We start from the raw sequence: 26,989 nt of genomic DNA on the forward strand, positions 1-26,989 counted from the left end.
AGTCAAATTAATAAACCTTCCAAAACATCATGTGGACACAGATTTGGATCTACATGTACATCCAGATGCTTTAAAAAACAAGAACAACCACTCACCTCAGTTTATTTGCCTCCTGCACTTTACAGCAGAAGAGCTGTTGGGACTCTTTTATCTAGGACGTAGGCTACCTGTTGAAACATATACACAATAAAAAGACTGGCTATTTTTTGGCTGCTATATCTCGACTCTATACAAGAAAAGAAAAGAGAAAAGAAAAATACCAAGTTACTCGCTAGAAGAAAAATGTCTTCCCATTTGGGCTAAGTATTTAACGAAACTTTCTATATTCCATCCTGTCTTTTTTTATACAGGTACAAAGAATCTGCTAGCAACTGAAGATATAATAGCAGTCTTCTTGGCTCAGCTTATTCAAACTGCTTAGACCTATACTAGAATGCTTGTTTGACCATCTCAGACAAAACAGGGTTTCAAAGATAATAATAGCAATGAAAATACCTAGCCTGTAGGCAGAGCATTTTCACGCAGCTCAGTTTGCCATCTGGCTTGATGACTTTGTGGATCCTTACACTTTACTCACATAAGGTGACATTTTTAGTTAGATACACAATTACAGTTTGGTCAATAATTTTGCCTTCCCAGAAATGTCACTAAGTATGAGTCAGTGGTAAAAAGTTAAGTGAAAACTTAGAGGTACTTGAGATTTGTCCATTGTTCAGCCGCGCAGTAAGAAACCAGATCCAGCTGCATTCATAGGATTTTATTTTTTAACATTTTCCCTTATATTCGGTGTATAGTACTATGAAATACATTTATACAGACACTCCATCTAGTTGTTGAAAAAAGAATGTATGTTGATAGAGAAGTATGTGCCCGATAGACAGATAACAAACCTTTAAAATTTAACAGATTAGATGTATGTTCTGTTGTTGGTGAACAGCTGCCACGCTTCTGCTCGGACTTCCAGCAGCAACATTCAATTTCAGATTTAATCCAAGCATGTAGAGGGGAGTGGACATATAATTCATGCCTCAGGTTCTTTCACTCAGAGTTTGAATCAAGCTGAAGTTTCTTGCCTTTTACATCTAGATAGAACAATCCTTGTCTATTTGAAGTTCTTCTAAAAGTAGAATCTGCATAGAAATGCTCAAAAACAGGACATATTTTGCACATCTCAGGTCTGCAGTGTAATCCTGCCTGGACTTCTCAGGTGAAATCAGCACACGTGCCCTTCAACATTACCCCCAACAAATCCTGTAACTGTTATATACTAGTGCCCTCTACTGCATTTTTAATATAAAACATAAAAGTCTGCATTACATCACCCTGAGAAATTTGCAGAGCTTTCACAGACAAAAATGTAAACCAGAGTCGATATTCATGCAGAAGAACTGGATAATTTGAACTTTTCCACATATAATGACATATTTCCCAAGCCAATTCATGGTTTCATTTCTAAGTAATTTGTCCACAGAGCTACCAGAAAGCCACCCAAATGCAAGTAAATTCAACCCATACTGTAAAAGTCCTAATTCTTCTCATGTTTATGAGGATCATTTATTTTATCTTTAAAACAGCCCATCTGTACAGCAAAACTATAAAACAAAAGGTATTCAAAAAATCTGTGGAAGAAAATCACAACATATCTGAACCAGAACACCAGAAAGCCAAGCATCTGTATACACGAATTCTCCCATCTTTTAGCTCCCAACTACTTTAAAAAACAGCATCACATCACACTCAGACTTAAAAGCACACTCCAGTCAGTTCTAGCTGCTCAAACTCAAGTCATTAAAAAAAAAAAAATAAAGCAACTAGCAGATGTGAAACAAACTAGTATTGCTGCCTTCTTATTACCAGTGTGGGGAACAAACTTCTAATGCTAATGACTGCCAAAGAGCAAGAAACATAAAGCTGTACACACAGTTCTTTCCCATGAACTGAGGGTGTCTTACTAGCGAACCTCACTTATATCTAGGGTAAGTCTTGAAAGAAATGTCATCAGAACAAATTAAGCATTAATCCTCCTAATTCAGTTTCTTAGGAACTGATTTTTTTTTTTTTCAGTATAGGAAAGATTTCTGCAGGACATAAGACACTTCAGCTCTGCTTACATCCCCCAATATTACAAAGTTTTCTGCATACTCCTACATCACCCCTTTCTAACAAAGAATAGGGAAATCGAAGTAGCAAGACAAAATGCCATAAATCTGTCATTAAAATAAAATAGATTCAGGTCAGGTGATAATTTCCTTGGTTCCGTCATGCTTGGGAAGGGAATGTTTTACTTCTCCCTTCACTTTCACTGCCGTGACCAAGCTTTGCCATCCATAGCCAGGACACCCCACTGCCAATCTTTGAGATACTCCTCCCTCTAGTGGCTCCATTATTATCTGTACTGTGAAGCCGTGGCCGAGGTTTGCATTCCAGACAGCATTCCATTCATCTTTAAATCCTATTGTTATTCCCCAGGAATGAAATACATACTGATTTTGATGGCCTAAGAGTCCCTGACAAACAGAATTTTAACCCAAGAAGCAGCATATCCCAGGAGGAAAGCTGTGATTCTAGATACTGTTGCCAGTGTTTGAATGCCAAATTTCCCAGGTATTTCTGTACAAAGTAGAACTGCTTTCTAAAAATTTCCATGAAACTTTGTTAAAGCAGTTACAGCCTCACAATCATGGTATCATCGAGTATTCTGTAAATCCCCCTCCTACTCCCCAATTAAAATCCATTGTGTTTCAATGTCCTTGTAGATAAAACAGATTTAAATGAACAAAAGGCTCAAAAGCTATTGTCCACTGAGAACATCCCTTTTTCTTCTGTTAAAAATTCAGCCTTTGTAAGCAAGCTTCACAATTGCATGCAGTTAGAGGAAGAAATACGGAGTAATTTTTGAACATTTAGGAGTCAGTATACTAGCATATTCCATAGCATTGTATAAACATCACCTAAATTTAATGTAGACCTGAAACAAATACAAAGCAGAAAAAAAGTAAAACTGACAGTCAGGTTCTGCTCAAAGCACTGTAGCAAGTTACCAGCAAAGACAGAATTATGACTTGTGGAAATGACTAGAAGCAGCCACTCAGCCTTTTTCCCTGCAAGCTTTGATTACAGACAAAATAGATGATTGATTGTGATTTGGCTTTACTGTTCAGAATAGTTACTTTTTTGCTTGTTTGTTTCAAGTCTTAGTTAGCTATCAGATTCATAGCCTCAGAACATGCACCAAAACTTTTATATTTATCACTTTTTTTGAGAAGAGGTAATTTGCCTTGAAATCTGTCTGTTTGCCTTAAAAGTCTATCTTTGGACACTCACTGCATTAGTAAAATCCATGTTCATCTTTGACAAAGAGCATGTTACTGTTGAGGAATAAGTCAAAGCAGAATGAGAAATGGAAATAGCTGAGCATAAAGAAGAGGCACAATTAAACAGGCTCAACCATCTGTAGCTACACTGCAGGAATGGGCCATTTAACAGTGGTTGTGAAGACTAGGTAAGGATATGCATAACATGCAACTTCCTCAAATTCATTAACTCCATCAAAACTAATAGTCATTGCATAAAGTGGGCTGTTGGAATATTTAACCAGCAAGAGAAACAGCTAAATTTCTAGTTGGATTGCCTCAAAGGCAACAAATTGTATTTTGTTTGCATTTTGAATTCATTTCAGTGGATAGATTTTATTTTTCAAGTTTCTTTAAGGACTTGGTTTTGTTAATGCTATTCATCATGTTATATCTTAGTGTACTTTTCCACTTATTCAGCTTCTGAGCCCTCATTAACACACACACACTATTTCATGCTAAACATCCTTTCTCCACAAGGAGACTGCTCACTTTCTCTTCCAGTTGCTTTTCTTGACTTTTTTTTTTTTTAACTGGGTCAAGTGTTTATGTATCCACATAACAAAGTGCAAAAATGCATTAGTTCAGTAAAATAACAATATCCACTAATATCTTACAAGGCCACAGGAATATTTTATTTATAGTTTAGATTTCTAGCACCCTTATGTTTAAAGGGACCTGCCTTTTTTTGTTGTTTCGTTTTTAGCAGTAGCTCTTCACAGCCCCTATAACTTATTATGCAGTCTTTTGTTAAAACCTAAATTTAAAAATTTGCTGCAGTACTCAGAGACTGTTCTAAAAATAACAAGGATTATATTCTATGATTGCTAGCTGGAGGTAAAACTGAGCTACATCGAGTACCTTTAAGTGGTCACAAAGTGTGAACAGTAGTGGAGGATCAGTATTAGAAGATTCTCCTCAGGAACTCAGGTGCTACACCTTGGCAAGTGACTTAAACGTAGACAAACCATTAAGACAAGCTTAACACCAATATTTTGAGTCAAACATTACTTACAAACTTCTCTGATTTCCTTGGCTCATACTGCATTGCACTTTTGCCTGAAGGATGCTGATTCAGGAGCTGAACATTCCAATTTAATTCTCATTGAACTAGTTCAAGCAAATGAGAAATTCAGCATAATTTTGAAAACTGTTTTTCCCTCAAAGCAAATATTTGAGATTGCACAGCAGAATAGCATCAGGCAATCTGTAAATACAACGTTTTGATTTAAAAGATGCATGACAACCTAGCACTGGTGTCACTGGTGTTGCATCAGTATTCTAACGTTACCACCCCCCTGTAGTTTCAGCCTCTGCTTCTACTTTCCAGCTTCTTCTAAGAATTGATGAAGTGCTGTAATACAGGATTTTCCACATTTTAATGGGGAGCTGGAAGAAGGCCACATTCCCCTTCCTCCTGCAGTCGTGTGACATCACTGTATCTTGAAGAAGATAACATAGGCATAAACAAGAACTGGAATGGGATGAGAAGTCCAGTTCCCAGGGATCTAGGGCACTGAGAGGAGCAGCACTTACTAATATTCATCTTGTACTAGGCTTTACCACGTGAAAAAAGCCCCAAGACGGCAAATTTTAAGACCATCTTTTTTTCCCCCCATCTCAAGAGTTGTAGGCTTATACCACAGGACACTGAGGCATCCTGGCAAGCCACCAGCAGACTTATGCTTGCCCAACAAACTTTTAGAACACTTCAACAATGTAGATAGATAACTTCATTTTTTTTTGCCTTGCCAAATCATTCCCTATGCTTAAAACTTAACAATTGAGCCACAATGCACTTCTTTTAATTGCAAAAAAAGGTTTTATACAATAATGAAATTGTGTGGTCAATTTGCATGGATTTGCGCATCAGTTTGGAAGCCAACAGTATAAAGACAATTGCTAGCATCTAGGGCATTTCAAGTTTGAGGGACTAAGCTCAAAATGATGACGTGAAAAGAAGCATGAAGCATCCTGAGAACTTTTATTGCATACAAGATGAGCAAGAAAGAGGCAAGCAAAAAGGAATTGAGTAATTTTAGCCCCACATCTCAAGAACAATTAACAAGAGAGCTTTAAACATACTGGGGGGGAAGGCATAACATCAGAAGTCAGTAGCTGGATTTGGAAGATGAGCCAAGAAACAATTGTGACAAAGGGAGACACCTCGAGAATCTCTTGAATAGAAAAACTACAACAATTTAACCTTGCATCTGAGAGACGAGACATTCACAACAGGACACAGGCTGTCTTAGATCAACTTTATTATGTTATCAAAGTATGACAGTAAAATATTCAAAATCTATTGACCGCATTCATACACAAAAAGGGCATATAAAATGTTAGGTTTCAGAATATGTTCCATACAAAATACTGTTAAATGTAGAGCAGCAGAGTCATTGCCAAACATTCCCTGAATTTAAGAGGGCCTTGAACACACTGTGCTCCAAGAACTACCTTAATATCAAACATTCCTTCCTTTGGTCTGCAAGTCCATTGCAATTATTGCTAGTTATTGAAGCCTTCTGTGTTTTAAACAGAATCACATAGTGACTCTGAGCCACTTCAGAAGTATTACGACGACAGCTGAAAGCCCCTTCAGCATTTTCTATACATTTTGTCAAAAATAAACACATTTGGTCCTCAAGACTATTTTTGGTTTCTGAAAATATCCTGGAAGAAAAAAAACTAGTAAAAGTTATGGAAAGAGAGAGACATGATCCATATGTGTTCATTATAACAAAGACATGTCAGTAAAATCAAAAAGTTTTCAACTGTGCAATGTGGCAAAGCACCAGAGTTACTCCTCTTAAGGAACTGTCACGTTCCCCTCTTCCCTTTAAGATGTAATTCTTCATACCCCTCTTTCCCCATAAAAATCTAGAATGCTCAAGTGCTACATGGAGGTAGCAAGCCTATAAAGAATGCTAAATACTCTTGCCTTGTAGAGGAATATGCCTGAGTAAGCACTTCTCAAAGGGCTGAGTGTAGTGGTTCAGTTTCAGTGATTAGAGTAATGTAGCTTGCTGCGTTCACTTCACAGCCACAAGTCTATCCCAATATGCAAGAAACAGAAAATGAAGGGGCTGAAGATAGTTTGGCAGAAAAAAAAATCAGAGGTTCTGAACAGAAAACAGAGCTACAGTCTGTAGAACCATCAGATCAAACTCAGAAGCGCTGTGCTTGTGCTAACAGTCTGCACATTCTCAGACAATATTTCATAGTAATAAATAGAAAGCCAAAACCAAGGCCTGAAGAACTTCCATATTCATCATTTTTACCAGAATAGCTAACAAGATTAAGCACAGACACTGTTGGGCTTGTCTACTAATGGAAAGCTAAGGATAAATATAGATAAATGGTTTACAAGTCTTCAGGTCAAGAGATGCAGTCAACTGATTTCAGAAACAATACTAGATCCCAAAAACTAGAAAAGAAATTTTTTGCACCCCAAAAGAGAAATATTAAAATTTAAAAAGCATGTTTTAGAACAACATATTTTGGAACTTCAAGCTAAACTCTTGGTATGAGACTGAGAATGTGATTAACTAAACAAGTAAGGAACTAAATGAAACTTAGATACATTCTCCAGATCAGGTTAAGAACTGTCTGCCTACGTCCTTTTTTCATTTTTCTGCCCTTGATGCTGTTGTTGGTAGCCTGCAATACAGCCTCCAGCTCTGCTCGTTCAAGTGCTTATTGACAGGCATTCTACTTCAGCAAGAAATAGATTGTGAAAAGCTGTTGTCTAATTTCTTTCTGTTGCAAAACAGTAACATCAATTTATTCAAAAATTGAGTCAGACCACAAGGAAGAGCTTTAACTTTGAGCAGTCTTGGAACACAAGCCTGAAGCTTATCCAGCTGACAGCCCTGCACAAAGTAGAACACTTGGCTGAAAGACTTGCGTGCTGCCTGCGTCCCACCCCTCCTCATTTCAGCAGTAACCAATTATAAGTGGCTTGGGACAGCACAGTAGTTTCTCTGGAGAGGTCTAGACAATATAGCTGCTGAACGATAGGTTCCCAGGCAACTGATGACAAGATACACATTCCATTTTTAACATCAGAAAAGTGTCTTCTCCCTCAACCAAAGTAATAGGGAAAAACGCAGGGGAAAAGTGAAGCTACATAAGCAAGTTAGAAACCTAGGAAGATATTTAGCTTATCCATGACCCTAGCTTGAGTTGTTCTGGATTTACAAATCATTTCTGAAATTAAATTTAAAGCTTTAAACCTACTTCCTGTGCCAAAAATATTTTTTTCAGTAATAAAGAGTTCAAACCTGTCATTTCAACATACCTTATTCTTATATTTGATGGTAGTAAGCATTTTATGCACGCTACAAAAATAGTTAAAGTTTACCCTTCAGAGAACTTCAGTTTCATAAGCAGTGAATCCCCAATGCTTCTCATGAGTTTCTAAAACTCATTTTTTCTGGAAGACCTAGCATTTTGAAAGCATTTAAAGATGTTTTCTGAGAACTAAGTAGAGTCTAACTGGGTGACTAATTTTAAAGCAAGCAAAAAGAATCTTCCAGTGACATTTTTCCAGTGGGACTTCTATAATCAAGGTTGTAAATACCATGGCCTTTACGCCATCATTTCTGTGTCGTTCAAAGCTGAAATATTTTTTCTAAACGCTGAATAAAACAGTACTGTAACGGAGTTGCATGTTTGGCAATTATCTAAACATTTAAGGAACAGAAATTGAGATCTCAACTTCTTAAAACAGCAATTATATAACTAAAATTCAGTTCCCATAGATTGTGTTTTGAAGTTTAAAGTTTCTTTTCAACTGAATGCAACATTTATCCAACCACTGCTTGGCCAGTAACTGAATAAGAGCTTAATTATTTGAGAACAAGTTTTGTATTTTATATCAGTGCTACGCTGGCTTCCACTCCCTGCCCTATCAGGAAATTCATTTCCCATTTTTAATGAATGCCCACCATCCGTTATCATTTCCATTACTGGAGATCTTTTGCAACCTGAAGTGCAATTCTGCACTGTATGTATTGTTTGCCTGCATTCAATTCTATTAGCTTTAATTTACATGCTAAAGAATTTACACAGCTAAAGAAGGGTATTGCAAGCCCCAGCCACAGCTGAACTTTTCTGTCATGGATAATAATGCACCAGGTGAGAACTCCTCAGATTCCTGATTAAGTCATTAGGCTCTAGAAGTCAATAAGCAAACAACTTTTTCCTCTTTCTTAAGAAAAAAGGTACTTAATAAGAACCTTCAAATAATTAACACATTATCTTTTTTCCCCAAAAAGCTGTAACAAAAGAATGGCTGGATGTGACAAAAGATCATCCAGTACCAGACAGACCTCTTGTCTATCTTACCTAGTAGATATGTACATTTACAAACTAAGGTAGTGGGAACTGTGGATATGCAAGAATATGCAAGACCCTTGAGAAGGAATTTACTGTGCTTCTCAAATTGTTAATATCCTTCCCTTGTTTCATGGGAGTCAGATTGCAATCCTTTCCAGCCCTCCTACTCCTAACCCTAAAAAGGCCACACAAAGGAGAAATCACGTAGTACGTGCAAGGGGCCGCACAATCTCCAAACAAAAGTCTGTATGAATACTGGACACAATACTGGAGGCACCAAAATGCATATTTGACCAGGTTTTCAGAATATGAAAACACCATGAAGCATCATGAACATACATCGGAGACAACCATTTAGGACACCAACCAATGTCTTGAACACAACCTTAAAAAAAACACAATAAATAATTCAAATAACTAAATACCAAGGGATTAAAAGGCATTTCCCTTACTTAAGGGAAGGCATCACAGGTGAGGAAAATAATTGTCAACACAAGGTATCACAAATTGAAAAGCAGCTTTTTCACATAAGAGATAGTAGTATCGTTTGATAGCATTTGAATATGCTCATTTCCTGAAAGCTCAAATACCACCACTTCCTGTTTTTGCATGTCCACCCACTTTTGACATTGCAAGGCACTCTGTAAGTTTACTGTACCATCCCCATCACTGTAAATAATCTTGGGCTCTTTGTCAGGAAAACTTTCATAATGGAAGGAATCCGGTGTTTCTATGCCAGTACCATAAAGACAGTGTATGCGCACACCAGGTGGTGTCATCTGGTAGACCAAGGGTTCAGTGTCTTGTCTCATGAGCCAGCCATCTTCAAAATTGATGTCCCTGTAGAATTTTTGGTAATCCTGAAGGGTATAGTTGGCTGTAGGTGTGGTTACAAAGACCTTATCTGGAGGCCATGTGTAGTTGTAGGGGAGCATCCAATTTGTGGAAACCGCTGATCGCTGCTGGTCTCGAATCTTGAGTGAACTGATGACAGGTATTCTGTTGTTGTCACCTTAAAAAAAAAAGGTAGAATTACATTATACATAAAACAGTGCATGATCTCACAACCAGAAGCAATTAGTACCGCTCAGTGATAAATCAAAAAATATTCCATTTGCTTACAGTGAAAATTGGAGAAGTTTTTCATTTTTGATTGTCTCAGTAATCGACTTCTGCAAACTAACTTCCAATAACTTACAAATTTACATACAAGTTAATAACTATGAATGACTGACAAACCAAGAGCACTGCTACCTTAAAGGTCTTAAATTATCGTATACCCAATAAACCTCAAAATTATTCCACTTTACCCCATTTAGGTTTAATACAGTACACTAATGCTTGACCAAAACATTTGAAGAACAAGATTTTTTAGTTGTTGACATCAAGTCTATACATTTTTCTTGGCAGTCTGTTCTAAAGATGGCTCAAATTAACATGGGATTAAGTTATAATTTATATGCTTTCTTCAGATTGTAACCACTGCTCATGTCTTTCTCCCCCAAATTAAAATCCACTTAATAAATAGCATACATAGCGATCACTGGAATTTATTTTTTATTTTTTTGAAACAGTTCTGAGATCAGAGTTCTTTTTTGTGGTGACTGATCTGACCTATTTTCCATCGCAGTGGCTAGCACTCCTCAATTCTCTTGACAACTGAAACTTGAATCCGATTTTTTGTTATTAGGTTCAGGTAGTTACAGCATGTCGTTATTCATGTCAACAAAACCTTAAAAATTGAAATACCAAAACTGCTGTTCCTGAAACAGCACCAAAGCATGTATTTTTCAATTCCATAAGGTGGCACTGTTGGTTCAGCAAGACCAGCTAAAGCACAGTATTTACTGCCATTTTCAGGAGGATTGCATGGAGACATTACAAGCATAATCCTGAGAAACAGATAAAAAGGAAACTCAAAAGAGCACAGCAAGAATTACAGAAGTCCTTAAATGCATTTCACATTACTGTGTGGTATAAATACTTAGCTGTGCACACTCACCACTAAGCTACCAAATACTACTTGCAAGTTTTCAGCAATGAAATCCTGAATTCCAAACCTAAAAATTAGAGAAGTCTGTACCAAGTTTATTTCAAGCAGAATAAACAAGTACAGAACTTGACACTCTACTCCAGCCTTTTCTTTCAGAACTGCTTATCAAATCTTATACTTTTTTCCTGAAGTGCAGAAGTACTATAAGGTCAAGACCACACTTAGGCCAGCAGGCACCGACATTATAGCATATAAAATATTAGGTCTAAAGACAACGTTGTCAGCATTTCAAGCTGACAATCAGAAAAAAGAACAAGTGAACTTTGCATCTGTGCTTGCCATATGTAAAACAGGAAGAGCATCCTCACTTTATTGGCAATAGAATTGTTGTAATAAAAATACCAATCCTGTGAAACACTTAAATATGTAGCAGTAAGCAGCACAGAAGATCTAGAGACAGTAATTTCCACTTGTGTGCTGCTTGCCACTTTGATAACAACCGTGGATTTGACATCAAGTCCTAGCCATTAACATACTATAAACAGGAAGGGGAACAGAAAGAATGCATTTCTGCTTGAAGAAAGCTTGCCTGATGTTTCCTCCAGGAACACAGTACTCTTGCTAAAGCAACGATTCTTCTGCATGCTAGTATCCTGATAATTTCAGAAACTAGCTAGACTAATGTAATCAAAACATTAACACCTGATGGTGGTGATTTTTTACCTACAGATGTTTAGGAAACAGAACTAGCCTAAAAATGGGCATTCTGATACTATACTATGCCTCTTAAGTCTCCTGCATCTTGACTTTCTGCTCCAAACCATGAAGTTTAATACTACAGACATACAAATTAAGAGATGATTATGATTTAGTAGGAATCTAACTATTCATTAGACATGTGTATAGCTAGCTGATTTGGATGAGATGTATTATAATGGATAAGCAAAATATGAAGCACTGAAATTTAATTCAAAGGAAATCCGAGACTGAAACTGTGTAGTCTTTTGGAGTTTTATGAAGCTATTTTTAACATTGCTCACTTCCTGCCCTTTCTATAGCATACAAACTTGTCAGACAAAGCCTGTGGAAAGAAGGAAGTCAATTTTTTGTTTTTTTATTTTACAGTGCCACTGCAATAGAGTTAACAATGTACAACTCAATACAAACATCTGATTTATTTTTTTTTAAATAACTGAGTTGTGCATTCCTGTTCAGAATCAAAATTCCTTTGCTAAGCAAAGCATTCTTTTGATTTGTCCATGCATGGCTGGCAGTTGCTATGTGCTCTGCATTTTGATGAAGCCCATTTCTGATGTCAGCTTTGTTTGGGATGCAACTAATAATCAAAGCTAGCCAAACAAAAGCAAGGAAACAGCAGGATAGAAACATTGCAAATTAAATGCCAAAAGCACAAAATAATATTGTTTTGCTGTGAAATAGTTATGGTATAATATAATGTGGTAACTTAGCTTTCTTTCAGTTGTTTGCAGTTGCATAGTGAAAGACTTTTTTTTTTTTAAACCAAGCTATAACTTCAGCAGGCATCTGTGCTCTGGGCACCACACCACTTCTCCATTGCATCTACCAGTTCCCCTTTATGTTCATCTCAAGCAGCTGTATGATATTTAATCAAAGGCAACTACTGAATGCTCTAGAGTCCATGTTGGCTTAGCAATACTGAACAGAGAACAGTCAGGCTGCAGGCAGAAGCGACAGAAATAAGATGCAGCAGGTCAAACAGCAGCTGCTTGTGTCATCTGCTGAAAGGTTAAGAGGGGATGCAGCTCCTAGTTAAGGGATGTAAAAACTTGGTCCATTCCCATGAATGGAAAGACAGTCTGGCCACAGGACTTCAGACATCAAGTTGCCACCACTTACAAAAAAATATTTTTAACTTCGTAGTACTTCATAGTTAACTGTAAGACCAGAGGATGAAAGTTGAAGGTACTATTTAGTATATTTCATACTACTTACAAAATACATTGCAAACCCTCAAATTACCTACCTGAAGCCAGCACACGGAGAGTTTTAGCTACTCCTCCCCACGGAGCACCTAGTGACACATAATCCTTTATGTACTTGTCTTTCCATTCCTGAGTCTGATGGTTGAGGAAGTACAGGGTATACATGTTACCCATACTGTGGGCAATTAAAACAACAGGACTTCCATACTGCTCATACATTAACTCTATCATCTTGCGAAGGGCCACAAAATAGTCTCCATTCTCATCTAAATGAGAAATACACAGGTCACACAGTTATAATCGCTAATTGTGGATGCCATCCTTCAACGCAATTATTTAAAAGGTAATATTTTGAAGCAATTGAAACCAATGCATCTTTACATCAGTAATTTATGAAAGGCTGATGCTTTAAAACAGTTTCTTCCTACTTCTATGAAGCTTAAATATATTTTAAAACATTACTCCACTTTTTCCTACCTTTAAAATACATTTAAGATCAGATTTTCTGGGAAGTATCCCATGCTGATGGAATGCTAATTTTCCTCCCACAAAAATCAACAGTGGAATTCATTTGGAGTCTAGAATAATTGTGCTAATGCAGAGTTTTGAAAAAAACCAACTATCTGAACTTCCTATGAACTGCATTTTTTTTCCCCAAAAAATATAAGTTTTGTAAGTCCAGGAAGATTCATCATTTCATGAAAGTACAAATAAAGTTCAGATCAGTCTTTTAAAGTATGCATGAACCATTTAGCAGCACATCTTCTATAAGCAAAGTTATCCCTAAATAAGAGTTCTTGCAGATTTCTGCTGGCACAGTATACTTCATTTCTATTAGATGTAATTAAATGAGCTTTAAAATGAGGAGGGAAAAAAAAATCAATAATACCTTTCCATAACCCTGTAATAAGATACCAATTCTGTGTGTCAACTGCAACAGAAATTTAAAGCAGTCACATCAGAAACAAAAGTCATCATTATTGATTTTCCTTCAGGCAGTATTCCTGGATGCCAGGGCTACATGCTTCAGTTTTGTGGGCCAAAGCAAACTTGACACTAGAATATTAGTATTTATAAAACATATATACGATTTCTTCAATATGCTTCACAAGCTGTGAAGAATCTACAAACCACTTGTGCTCATGTGGAATAGAATAAGATGAAGAGTACTACGTTTTAACACTTACATAAAAACAAGCTTAGAAAAATGTAGGCAGCACCCCTCATTGCTCAGTTTTAAGGACATTAAATACAATTTATTCCTCAGGATACAGTCAAGGCAGTTCTGCTAGATTTGGTGTGACTCCAAAACCAGCAAAGTGATACCCTTAGCAAAGTTCTTTCTGAAGACTGATAATGTAGACTTTAGAAATTCCACTATTAATGCACCATAGGGAGGGGTGGTGTTTTTGTGGAGTTTGGTGGGTTTTGGTTGTTTATTCTTTCAGGCAAATCTTAAGTAGCAAATCATTTAGAGGAAAAAAAAAAAAGACCATACCACAGAGCTTTCATCGGAGTCTAGGGGTACCCAGGCCCTAAGAACTAGTTCAAAATAAGGTTTTAAGTATAATAGTACAACTAGGATGGCGGGACAGGTGGGGGACAGGACCCAAAACTATTTACTTGCTTGGAGAGTCAAGAAAGTTTGTTCAAACAAGACATTTACTTGGTGCCTTTCGCCAGTCGTAAGGTGCTCCTCTTACATCTTCATCACGTTTGTAGCCCCAGTCTACTAAACTCTGCACCAGCATATAGAAGTAGCTGCCTGTAGACATAAAATTAGAGAAATGTAACAGTGAAAAGATCAGCATTAGAAGCAGCCATTTACGATGCGAGTTCGGGATGCATTACCTATGATTCCGTATATTAGATGGACATTAAAACCCTAATCTTATCAATCTGACAATCTAAAAAGCTGCATATTAAGCAAAATGAGTTATGCTTACTGTCCCCGAAAAGAAAAACTACTATTCTTAAAAAATTCTTCCTAGTTGGCCGCAGCAAAACATGTCATACACAGCAGGGACAAGTTTTCCCTCAGCATAACTGACCATTGAACTGTTTAAAAGAGAAATTACTACATTACAGTCCTAGCTTATGTTCATTGCAGATTAACTTCAGTTATGGCATATAATACATTCATAAATGTTGGCAAATTCTGGATCAATTTTTATTCTTGGAAACAAAAAGCTTACAGCATACCCCAGGGCAAAACTGGAAGCTACCCAAAGTTATTTTCCTATCCATCAGTTAGCAGACTGAGACAGAACATAAAGCTTCAAAAGCAAAGAAGGGAAACACTCGCAGACTGACCGCAAGTATCTGTGTTAAGATGTTATGTATTACAGGCTTTGAAACATAGGATGCAAGTATTACCACAGTTAAGGGCACCTAGTAACACTTTAGGAAGTGAAACACTTTAGGAAGTCAAAACATCCTGTTGAATATCACAGCCATATTTACATTTTGATCAATGCCTCAATCCTTAGTCTTGAATGCTTGAATGTCCCTGAAACAAACAAAGGCGGTTTTAAATATGGCCCTATTCTACTTATCAGGTTTATGAAGTGAAGATCACCAAGCACAGTAGTGCCCTTTTGGAGACAGCTCACTATGGAAAAGAAAAAGAAGAAATACATGCAACTGAACAGGGACCATTCTACAGTGAAGCATTACTGGCTATTAAATTATTTAAGCCATTAGCCACAGCTAACAACTTCTCACATAAGGTTACCAGTATTTTCTGAAAGACTCCTGGGGAAAAAAAAAAAAAAAAAAGGAAACTGCAACCAAACACAGTAATGCAGCAATCTTTTGCAGCATGAATTTAATTATTCTGGCACTGACAAGAAACGGAGCTGCAAAGTGATCCCACCTCCCCCAAGTCCATTACCTCATTCTTGATACCAAAGAACGCCATGCTCAAAACTAAGCTGAAGAAATGTTTGTTTTGTATTTTGCTTGCTTGTCAAGGCTCACTAACACAATTTTCTAATCAATCCATCTCATTTTCTAAAGAGTCTTCAAGATGCCTACTCAAGTTTTATCCAGAGATCTTCAATCTGGCACAAGACTAAATAAGTTTTCTTGTCTCAACCCATCAGGCCAAACAGTGGACAAAAAGGTGTACAATAAAAACACTGAAAAGCCAAGTGAGCTATGTGCTACACTACTACAAAAAAGGTATTTCTACCTGTAAACAGAACTCAATTTAAAGTCAAATTTCAGTGGTTTGTTATATAAAGACATACTAGAAATCCTACAAGTGACAAAGCATTCCAAATATGCTTCTGCATACCAACGCTCCTTTTACTTGGGTCAAGAAATTCCAAAGAAAACGTCTGCCCAAAGCCTGGGACTCTGATATCCACTCCATCTGGTGGTTCTGTTATCTTACTCGTTCTATTATATACCAGTCTGGAAGAAAAAAAAAAAAACAGAAACATGAAGCATGTCATATTACCACATGACAGCTCTCAGCCACATTAGGTCTTTCACTGAGTGCAGTAACAAGAACTTTAAGTACTATTACCCAGAAGTTAAAAAAAAAAAAAAAAAAAAACAGGCAAACATAAGAGTACTCTAATGGCTAAGTGGTTTTACAGTGCAAACAATTATTCTAATAAGTTTTTAGTTTTAGATTCAGCATATAAGGCATATCTTCTCTATTAATCTTAGAATATAGAATTATGCCTAGACTTCGACTTTAGAACAACATAAGCTTCTTAGTATAGTTCTACACCATTTCACCTTGCATCAAGCCACAAAACGGAGAAAACTTGTCAAGAATGTAAGAACAAAGGTGCGGCAGTAGAAGATAAAATACCTTTAAAAATCAGATAACAAGAATTCCCCTAGTTAAAAATAATTTGTGTTTAATTACCAGCATAAGGAAGCATTTGCTATTTTTTGACTAATAACAATTGCTACCTCAGGTAACACATGTAGGCATGAAGTGTTTTTTAGATAATTCCCCCTCCCCAGGCTGCAGAATGTAAAGCATCAAATTTAAAACTTCACACTGATTTTCCAGCGGCCCACAAAAATTGAAATTCTGCAATTACTGTTCTTGTTTTTCCCATTGGTTGCTTTATGTTTTAGATCTGTTTAGTCTTTCAAAAGGAAGTGCTAAGCTGCTACTAATTAGCTATGCAGAATCAGTTTTCTATACACAAATAACGCAATGAAAGCTAGTTAGGAAAGATACAAAGTGTTATCTTTGACAGAAGGAACATTGAGTTTAGAAAGATTTTTAAATCTAAAAGTTTTCAGCTAAGAAACCAAGTGACTTATCCCTCTGGCATTCTACTTATATTATAAAATATATTTGTGTCCATATGTTTATAGTACTCACAAAGCTACAGGCAGAGATTTGCTGGAGACATAACATTACTTGGAAGAGGCTAAGATCAAAAATTACTTTGAAGCCACACAAAGTTGAAAATGGAAAATGATTAACAGATTATTTTAAGATGCCACAGCACAGTGGCAAGATGCCCTTCCTCCCATTCTTGCAAATGGATTTCAAAACAGAAGATAAGAAAAACTGAGCCTTTATGTCAATTTCTGCTCTATATCTTTAAAAAATATACATCCTTTTATGTCAAAGTTAATACTGCAATGCACACAACCTGGGACCTCCAGCAAGTACTCTCGCTTATCAGTTCTAGCACACTCCAAACAAATGCAGTCATGCTTTGGCTCATGAATTCCTAATTGCAACTTAAAGTGCTGATACACATTCACATGGTGTTGCATTCTTGAATGCATTCATACACTACTCTTGGAAGCCTTTACATTTTTCATACTCCTCTTTCCTTGAATACTCAGTATTACAGCCCATAAAACCATAGAAAAGCCACAAGGGATTCTGCCTAACCAAGAGAAGCAAAAAATGTTTATTGAGGAGGCACTGCAAAGCTGTCTTTCCATACCATAAGAAGTTGTAGCAATTTTAGTTCATTAAGAGAAAGATTTATTTAATCACTACTTGCAATACTGTGATTTTCAACATCATCCCAAAAAGGATAAAGGGATTTTGGATTTCAATCCCATGTCAATGCCTTTCACGTGCTATGAGTTTCTGTCAAATCCATAACTTATTATTAAATAGTGGTCAATTTTTTAATTGCACAAACTAAATATTTTTTTCCTTAGAGATATTTATGATTTTTACATGAACATTAATGAAGCAATAAGTGATAAAATACCCCATAAACTTTAAATATTGACAATTTGTAGAGCTAAAATAATTCTGGTAAAACTTCCAGACTGCACTTAAAGGATCCCAGGCATCTCAGCTGCCCATGAAACTGCTCTCTGATGACATACTGCCAGGAAAAGTGCAAGCTCACATTCCTATCTTTCCTTTTCTCAGCTGCCCAATGAATCTCCTTCCCACTTACTCATCAAAACAGCAGCAAATGTTCTGCTTTAGATAAGCCTACTGAAGTCCGGTAAGTGCCCAAGCCAACACATGGTAACTGGTAGTACAGGGAGGTGGCAGAAACTAAGAGAATCTCATTTTCTTCAGGGGTGATGAACTACTACTGCACATGCAACAGAGCCACATCCTCCCAGTCAGCCTGTTACTCTGCCTAGCAGAAATCCAAGTCATTTCTCTCATTGCTCTTGAATCAAAAAAAGAAACTTAAGGTGGCAGTTCTGTACAAAGCACGTCAGCTTAGGGGAAGGAGATAACTGCAAAGAGCAACATATCTGGTCTTACCTGATATTATCAATCCAGCAGTCAATGATGACAGGCAGGAGCAATTCTAAATTCAGCCAGAGTGTAAAATAGCTGTCAGTTTTCTTAGAGCAGAGATAGTGCACTACTGATGGCTTATCTAATTTTGCCTCCAGCTGATTACCTAAGTCCCCCGGAACTGAAAGATATAAAAAGGAGACACTAAAATGAAAGGAGTATAACATTTTCGGTTATAACATTGTAATGCTGCAGTCCTCACATGCAGTATCACTGCATTCAGACGTAATAGTTAATTATTTTTATCCAGTTAAAGGGAGTATTGCATACGTATTTCCCACAGAAGAAATTTAATTTCTCAAAAAAAAAGAAAAAAAAGAAAAAAACATGAGCCGGGGAGCCACCATGTAAGATCAGTCTGGATGAATAGTTCCTAACTTCAAAGAACAGACAGTACAGGAACAGGTCAGCTTAAGCCATAGGTATGAAAAACACATTGTCTCAGACATTGCCAGAATTATTCGTGTTTTAAAATGCAAACTGAGTCAGAAGGATTTTTTTTTTCCTGCAGGTAATACAATTGAACGTCTTTGTTCTTTTTAATGAGTTGTCTGCAAACTGAATTTGACGCAAAAGTGAAAGTAAAATTTAAATGGAATTATCACCTCCTACGGCACTTCTATTACACTAAATTTAGTTGGCTAGTGTGCTAATCCAAATGTGTAGTTTCATATTATTATGAGTCAGGTTTGGACGCCACAGTTTTGGTCTTTGTAAATGTTTTGATACACTACTGATGTAAGGGAGGAATACTTGGAGGGAAGGTTCCTATATTTGCACCTTCTCCAAAGTACACTGTTCTTAATTTAGCATATGCTAAATGCCCATACTCCTTTGTTCTCCTTTATTTTAAACACAAAATAAAAGACAGTTCTAATTTTGAAGTAAGAATTTCCTAAGCTTAAAAGTACCGCTGAAAATTTCAGCAACAAATCCCCATATAAACTTATATTTTATATCTCCCTCCCCCCGACTGGGAAGGCAAAAATACTGCATTAAGTGAAAAGCTGGGCACTTCTCATGATTTTTTCCACCTTTTCAGCTCCTTTCTCCCCCTCTCCCATCTGCCCACTGCTCCCTACCCCAACATGTACCTTTTGTGGGTTTCCACAGCTGTATCCTATTTATGTGTCAATATTTTATTTTGAAGATTTAGATGCAGGCCTATCCATACAGTTGCTCTCCCTCCTCTCTGCCCTTTAGTAAGGAATTTTATCAAAACAATTAAGGCTTACAGAACACTGATATTTAGCCAGGGCTTTATATCTCTTAGGGGAACATTCAGCTAGAAAGCGAGATATGGTTTCAATGACATTTACTGCAGAACTGAAAAAGAATGGAACTTCAGGCCAAGTACAGACGGTGACAACCACACTCTTCCTACCTTCAGCCACCACAGATTGTGGCCCACCACGAGACATACCTCAGGATTTCTTTTTTGCCTGCCCCTACTTACTCGTTAGGTGTTTAGTGTTTTTGTTTCTGTACTCTTAAGTGAAACGTTAAAAGATCCAGTAGCTGACCACAGTTAAATTTAGGTCATATTTCAAGGACACTGATTTACTGGAAAGCATAATAAGGAAGATTGTAGCATTGCATCACACCCTAGAAAAAGTTTACTGCAGTTCAGTCTTGTAACCTCACAAAATGCTGTATAGTTATTGCTTATAGAAGTATAAGGCAACAGCCTGTTCCACAATCTTGTGCCTGTTCTGGCCGCTGTATCAGTACTCTCAATTACAAAAAGAACGGAATGTAGTTCTATTTATATCAATCATTCATGGCTGGCCAGTTTCAGCAGCAGACCTGCCAAGGACAAAACAGGTTGATTTTGTGTTCAGTTCCGAAGCAAAACAAAGTACATGAGTGACATTCTGTTCTATCCTGGAACCTCCTTTCCTTTGGTAAAAATCAAGTTCTTCCAGCAAAGATACCTTTCAAAAGCTTAGGCAAACACCTGGAATGTTATTTAGAGTTTTAAGAACTTTTTCAAACAGCACTTAAATAGTCATAAGCACACCAGTTTGGAGTAGGAAGACTCACAACTCTGTAAATGTATCTTTCTTTTAATCTTCAAACAAGAATACTGAAAGCAGGAAACTGTATAAAGTCTCCCTTGGAGTTACTGGAGTGCTTTTAGATTAACTGCAAGTTTAATTTGGTTAGAATATTTTATCCTCAAGCTTCTTGATGAAACAGGCTGTGCTCTTATGTCCACCACAAAGATGAGAATCATTACATACTAGTTTTTGCTCACAAGATGACAGTGAACAGATTAGTTAAGACATGGTAATTTTATGTAATCCTAAACAAAAGCTAAGGGACAAGTGCCAGGCTACAGTACCGCAGTTGAAGTATCACGCAAAGGTATGATGTCTGTTTGTTTATAAAGCAGATATTAACACAGAAGTCTCCTTTCAGGTTTATGCTTTCATATTGTCGATCTGCTAATCACTACATTCACAACTGGCGTTTTGTTTTCAAAAGTATATTCTGCAAGCTAAAAAGGGTTTGTGATAAAGCTATGGGGAACAAAAGGAAAATTCTGACTTTCCAAATTATGAAGATAAGTATATAATACCTTCAGTCTTCACCCACACAATTTAACAGTGTTTATGATTTACAGTTGGCTGGAGAACCACTTCATGACTTTTTGAAAAGCAACAGGTTAGAAAGCTCACACAAGATGAATTCTGTAGGATAAGGACATACCTTTCTGATTTTTCCGAAATGGAATTTGAAAGCAGTCAGAGGAAAAAAAATCCCCTTTGCTTTCAGACCATACACAGAAAATACCTGTGGGCAGAATAAGTACTTTTTGTCATCATCCTCATACCTACCAATAGGTAGCATTTCCAGGCCTTTTTGCTAGAATTATTGCTGATGGTTCTCACTTTTTAAAGCCCACAGACTGACTCCATAAATTTATAAAATAACTGGCAAATGAAGTTCTGCAAAATACATTGGCACTAGTTAAAACTGAACATCCAGAAAAAGATCTCAAGCAGTACCATTGCTTCCCTAATTTGCAGTTGTGTAATGCAGGTGTTAACTAATGAACTGCAACACTTGGAAACAAACAGGGATTTCACATTGGGCAGAAAAAAAGTTTCCATCAGATTTGATGATCTGTAAGTTTTAGCATTACTCTCAGTTTTCACAAAGACTGTAATCCCAACAGAACTCATTCTAATACATTTATGAACCTAATTAATTTCCAATATTATGATATCCTTCATTGATTTTTGCCTCAACTTCCTTGACAAAATTAGTAGATCTCCTTCCATGATGTGTATTTGTTTAAGTTTTATGGAAAGCACATTTACAAATACGAGAGCTTAAGAGGATACAACTTTTCCAAATCTGAGAATTCTAACAACCACCTTTAGGATACATTGATACTCCTGTCTATCACTCCGCTAAAGAATTAGTGACTGATTGACTTCCCAGTAGAAGACAATAAGTAAACTGCACTCTGGAAAGTGACTTGCCTCAGTACCCCTCAGGAAACTGAACAGTCAACAAAACCATAAAGAAAAGGAATAATCCTTTACGATTTTAAGTTTCCTTGGTACTTCTTTTTCCCAAATTTTCCAATCTGGTAACTGGGGAAAAAATCAGCTTTGAATAAAGAGGCTATCAGCTGGTACTTTTTTTTTTTACTGCATTTATCTAAGTGGATATGCCTTTGGATAAATATCAGAACTTTCTTACTAGCTAATATTTCCTCAAATAATTGTGAAGTTTTTGGTTACAGAAATTACCCTTCCTTCAGATCAAACCAAATTATCTGGAAAATTCATTTGAAACTGACTACAGTTCTCTAGGGAGAACGTCTCAAAGTTGCTTATAGACTCAGTGATAGACTTCTACAAAAAAAGGCTTGTGTTTAAAATTAGGAACAAGAAAGCAAACAAGATCTCACATGATACTTCCAGATACCTCAGATCACATGAGGCATGAACAGTTAAATCACTCTTGACATTAGCCAGCTGACCATACAAACACACACCCCTCAATTAGCAGTCAGCAGAAATTCAGACAAACCTCTTTTGCATGTAAATCAATTATTAACAAACTTCATTTAGGCATCTTTCTAGAAAACTTTAGCCAAGTACCTAACAAATTGTTTGCAGAAGGTATCAGAACATTGATATAGTAATTGTGTTGAGTCAGCTGTAAAAGGTAAAGAGTTCAGTGAATCCACTGCTGATCTTATAAGGACAGGTTATCGACCCCAAAATTGATAAGGCATAGTACATAGTGACTGTGGATGGACTATGTGAGAAAATGAGGTGGGAAGAACAGTAATAAAGGAAAAGAATAAAGGAACGTCTTACTAGAAGACAAGCGGGTTGAATACATAACCAAACTGATAAAAGAGTGCAAGATTATTATAATTGTGTGTAAACATGAAACAGATATCTAGAAACATCAGCACATAATAAATTATTATTTTCAGAGATCGATACTGTCATTAGAGTAAAGGTATTAAGTAGGCTGTCCTGGTGGTTACAGGAGATTTTTGTGTATGAATATATTGGCCTGGCTGAATAGGAACACTTGGGGAAAAAAAAAAAAAAGGAAAAATTCAGTAGCATAAGTAGTTCTCTCTTCCCTAAAAACACTTGAGGGAATAACTCCAAGACAGTCATCTTAGATTTTAGCAAACATTGTCTTCGATATCACACTTTCAGGCAGGGCTTGGGAAGTAAAGTTCTGAGTTTTGACTTTTACCTTATTCTTCCCTGGTTCCACTATAATATGAATACACTTTGGTGCCTTATTTTAAATCTCAGGGAAAGCTGAGCCAATTGCATTAGAGCTTTTTTGCTATCAATTACTACCAACATCAGTTTGGTTCCTAGTCTTGCTTCTTTCATATGTACAAACATGATCTGAAGACATATTTCGTGTTCAGACAATAACTCCTGCTACCAAGACACCACTTGATGATGCACAGACCAGCTTTAGAAAACATCTTAATCTAAACAGAGAATGGCCACTCTCCGCATTCCTTGCGCCAGCTCCTTCATTAAGGCAATTCAGCTACAAAAATTACTCACTTCTTCCTCAACAGGTTAGTTCTCTCCTGCTTTAGCAGACAAATGACTTTACAAAGTGGCCAATACATTGGCACAATAAAAGCAGAAAGAGCACTAATGATCTATTAGATTGGCTTGGCTGTTTCTCAGACCCAAACTTAGGCCAGTTAGGTAGCTCCACGAATCTGAGATCTGTCATCAATGCAGAAAGAAAATCTCAGCAGCCATCTGAGGGTATTGACAGGGTTGTATCCAAGCAGCTGATCTGTTTGCAGATTTGAGAGACTTCCTGAAGAGTTATTTGCTATTTTCTGGGGAGCAAAATGACATTACCCACATAAAAGCAATGTCCCATATTTGCAGACTACTGCTCTGCTTCCTTCTCCATCACCTGAGTAAGCACAGGCTGCAGCTGCAAGTTCAGTCATTACAGGAAAGTTCTGAAAACAAGTTACACTGGGTCTTATGACCATCACTGGTCTAAAGACATTTATGAAACGATCATTATGTTGACAACATTCCTTTAGACAGCATTCCTTCCTTCTTTATTCCTTAAGATCAGATGGCCAACTTGCCATGAACAGAATAAGACAAAACTTCCAACTCCTTTTTCTGCTTAGATGACTTTAAAAAAATAAAAACAGACCAAGAGTGTATGTGCAGATCATGAGACCACACTTACTACAAAATAAAAATATGTTTAAAATTGAAGGCATATGAAGAATTAAGGGTCTAGACGCCAGCCTGATAAATCAGGAGAATCAGCACTGTCCCCATCTTACAAGCCCAAGGTGGTTTTGGAGTCTCTGTACAACCCATATCATACAGCCTGCATACACCTTAGTCTCCTGCATGTGTGATTCCAAGTCAATGCATGTTTTTTTTTTTCCACCCTTCTTTCTCCCAAACACCTCTGCTAAGCCAGCACTTAGAACACCTCCCTAAATGACTGTCCTAAATCTTCCTACCATCCTCATAGCAGTAATTCCTAAAAAGCTTATCTTAACATGTCACATATACAAGAAGGGTGAAGAAAAGGTCATGAAAAGTTAACTAGAATCAGTATGGCAACATTTCATACAGGGCCAGCGAGTGACCGACAGTCACTCCTTCCTCTCCTCCTTTATTTGCTTGACCTTCACTTGCCATGTCATGTCTAATTGAAGCTAAGCTCTTGGTGCAGGTGTTTTCACAAAGACGTTCATTTATACGCATCAAAAACCCCCTGGTATTTTGCAAACATAAGTTACAGCAAGTGACTGCCTAAGAGCACCTGCCTTCCCGAACATACCGACAAGCCTGAAAAATTACTCACGTTAAAACCAACTGAATCTTCACTTTCTGGATAGATCAGGACTGGACAGCAGAAAAATTTTAGAACAGACACTAGAATAGTAAAAGATACAAGTTCTATAATGTTTGATAAAAATTAACAGCAAGAAAATCTGTTTTGTAAACCACTCACTGATGAGTCCATGGTTAGCCACACATCGTTTACCCAGAGTTTCTCTTATGAAGAGAAAAATAGGTCAACCATTGTTTTTTTAAAACATTCTTAGGTAACGTATATGCGTATAATAGATCCATCAGTGAGAACTTGATGCTACTATATTCAGTATCCCTTATCCCAATTGCTTTTAAATCTTCCTTGATTCCTTTGTAGCTAGAGTTGAATATTAGGCAACTAAAATTGTCCTCTTCATCAGGAAGAAGCTTGCATTGAAGTGCCAAAGCTTATTGCTGAAACCCAGTGTCACAGAGTGGAGAGACAGCATAAAAGATTGCTTCTAGCCTTCAGAGACAGAACTCAGAGGACTTGTGTTCAGATTTTAATTCCAGCCTCTTATGAAATACTTTTGCTGCTTCTTCTTGTGGCAAATCTTCTTGCAAATCTGCATCCTCTCAGTTAGCTCAGCCGCCCGTGAAGAACTGTGAATTTGTACATGATGGGCTTGGCAGATAAACAATGCCTTCTGAAGAAGTTCTTGTTCAGCATTTACCCTTTTCCATCAGAAATTTGTAACAGTAGTAAAAAAAAAAAAAGTCAACAGAACCTAAGCTATTGTATGTAAATAGAGCTTAAACCAAACAGGATGCCTCTGATTGTCTCTCTCAATGTTTTCCCATTTTCTTCTCCCCCTTATCATTATCAGACCATCCGCTTACAAGACTGCCTACTGACATTAATATCACCACGTGCACCTGATCAGTGGGGATGTTTAGGAACTACAATTTCAGTAGGCAAATTACTCTAACATTTAACGTTTACTCACAACTCTTACCAATGGACACAGAGGGCAGCTAAAGTAATTACTCCGGACTTACAAGAACGCTTTCTACATATCTGTTAGTAACGACTTGGCACTCCCAGGCCAGCACTCCACACCAGTCTCTATGCCACCAGATGCAACAAGGCTGTCCCCAGCCCAACCTCTTGCTCCTGTCAAACCCCAAGGAGAGCTAGGGGCACAACAGCAGCCCGCCAGGAGCCAGTGGCCGGGCGGGGAGCAGCGCAGGGCCGGGCCCCAGCCCCGGCTCACGGCGAGGACCCCAAAACCCCCCACCATCACCCCACAGGGGGCCCAGCCCGGCTCTTACCCAGCACCACGGGCGGCCCCACGGGCCGGCGGCGCGGCAGGCAGCCGCCACCGGGGCAGAGCAGCAGCAGGAGGAGGAGGATGCTGAGGAGAGAGCTCCCTCCCGGGCGCGGGAGGAGCCTAGCGCCGGCCGGCGGCACCATTACCCCAGCGCATAACCCCGCGGCCGGGAGCCGGCGGCACCCCGTCCCCTACCCGTCCCGTCCCGTCCCTCTCGCCCAGCGGGGCCGCCCGGGCTGAAAAGAGTTCGCTCCGCCCCGGCCCGGCCCCGGCCCGGTGCCCGCCCCCGCGAGGAGTCACCAGCCGAGCGCGGAGAGCCCGAGCGCGGATTGCCGAGCTCCTTCTTTCTCCCTCCCCGGGCTCCGGTGGCGGCTCCCGGCCGCTGCCTCAGCCGCGCCGTGAGGAGCGAAGGGCCGCACGCAGCTGCAGCCACGGTCGTGAGATCGTGACGGGGCCCGAAGCCGAAGTAAGGGGTGTTTGCATGTAAAATCAGGGCAGAAAGGCAGATAGCGCATGAGGGGTGAGGTCTGTGTGGGTTAGGGAGAAACACACCGTCCTACAGCTGTGAATTTTCATATTACAAAGTCACAAACACATCCAGTATCAAAGGTTACAGGCCATGCAGTACTTCATGTTACTCAGGTGTACTGACTAGTGTGACAGCTAATTGGTACACAGTATCATTGAGGCCGGGTGTTTGCCAATATTCAAAAAAAAAATTTTTAGATCTTTATCCACGTAACAAGAACAGGTAGATGTGTAATGACACGATTTTAAATCCCAAAGGGACATGAGCCTTCATGCTTTGGCAATGCTGGTTACTAGAAGTTGTCTGCTCAGCCTGAAGTGTGGTGGGTAGTTGCAAAGGGGACAAGGAAAGGTATCCATAGAAGCACAAACTACAAGGGGGAAAATAAAATGGTACTTGGAACC

The 26,989-nt window shown here is 38.1% G+C and overlaps 2 protein-coding genes across 27 annotated transcripts in view; one reads left to right on the plus strand and one right to left on the minus strand.

The window, feature by feature from the left end:
- LOC308176825 (leukotriene B4 receptor 1-like) overlaps window positions 1-26,989 on the plus strand; it is a gene marked incomplete at its 5' end in the record, with an annotated part of 134,838 nt that overhangs the window by 65,407 nt on the left and 42,442 nt on the right. Inside the window, one exon of one of the 26 annotated variants that reach the window (XR_013938651.1) lies at window positions 25,166-26,051. The exons of 21 other annotated variants lie outside the window; for them this stretch is intronic. 4 more of the 26 variants (XR_013938652.1, XR_013938653.1, XR_013938654.1 and 1 more) reach the window with 4 other exon arrangements.
- On the minus strand, window positions 5,601-26,301 carry PLA2G15 (phospholipase A2 group XV). The gene is made up of 6 exons (XM_080553078.1): window positions 26,058-26,301; window positions 18,379-18,535; window positions 15,949-16,067; window positions 14,317-14,415; window positions 12,692-12,916; window positions 5,601-9,705 (listed from the first exon to the last, which is right to left on the minus strand). Exons 1-6 carry the CDS (start codon window positions 26,197-26,199, stop codon window positions 9,194-9,196), a joined length of 1,254 nt encoding a protein of 417 aa, XP_080409204.1. The 5' UTR covers window positions 26,200-26,301; the 3' UTR covers window positions 5,601-9,193.

Source organism: Anser brachyrhynchus (assembly GCF_964034855.1).
Source record: "Anser brachyrhynchus genome assembly, chromosome: 12".
NCBI classification, from domain to species: Eukaryota; Metazoa; Chordata; class Aves; order Anseriformes; family Anatidae; genus Anser; species Anser brachyrhynchus.

What these genes read in the sequence shown, in the direction of transcription:
- PLA2G15 (XM_080553078.1), bottom strand. Translation starts at nt 26,199, where the DNA reads ATGGTGCCGCCGGCCGGCGCTAGGCTCCTCCCGCGCCCGGGAGGGAGC. An exon ending in CCCAAGTAAAAGGAGCGTTG is followed by an intron (nt 14,416 to 15,948) that starts GTATGCAGAAGC and finishes TTATGTCTACAG; the next exon opens with GCAGCTACTTCTATATGCTG. An exon ending in TCTCCGTGTGCTGGCTTCAG is followed by an intron (nt 9,706 to 12,691) that starts GTAGGTAATTTG and finishes TTTTTTTTTAAG; the next exon opens with GTGACAACAACAGAATACCT.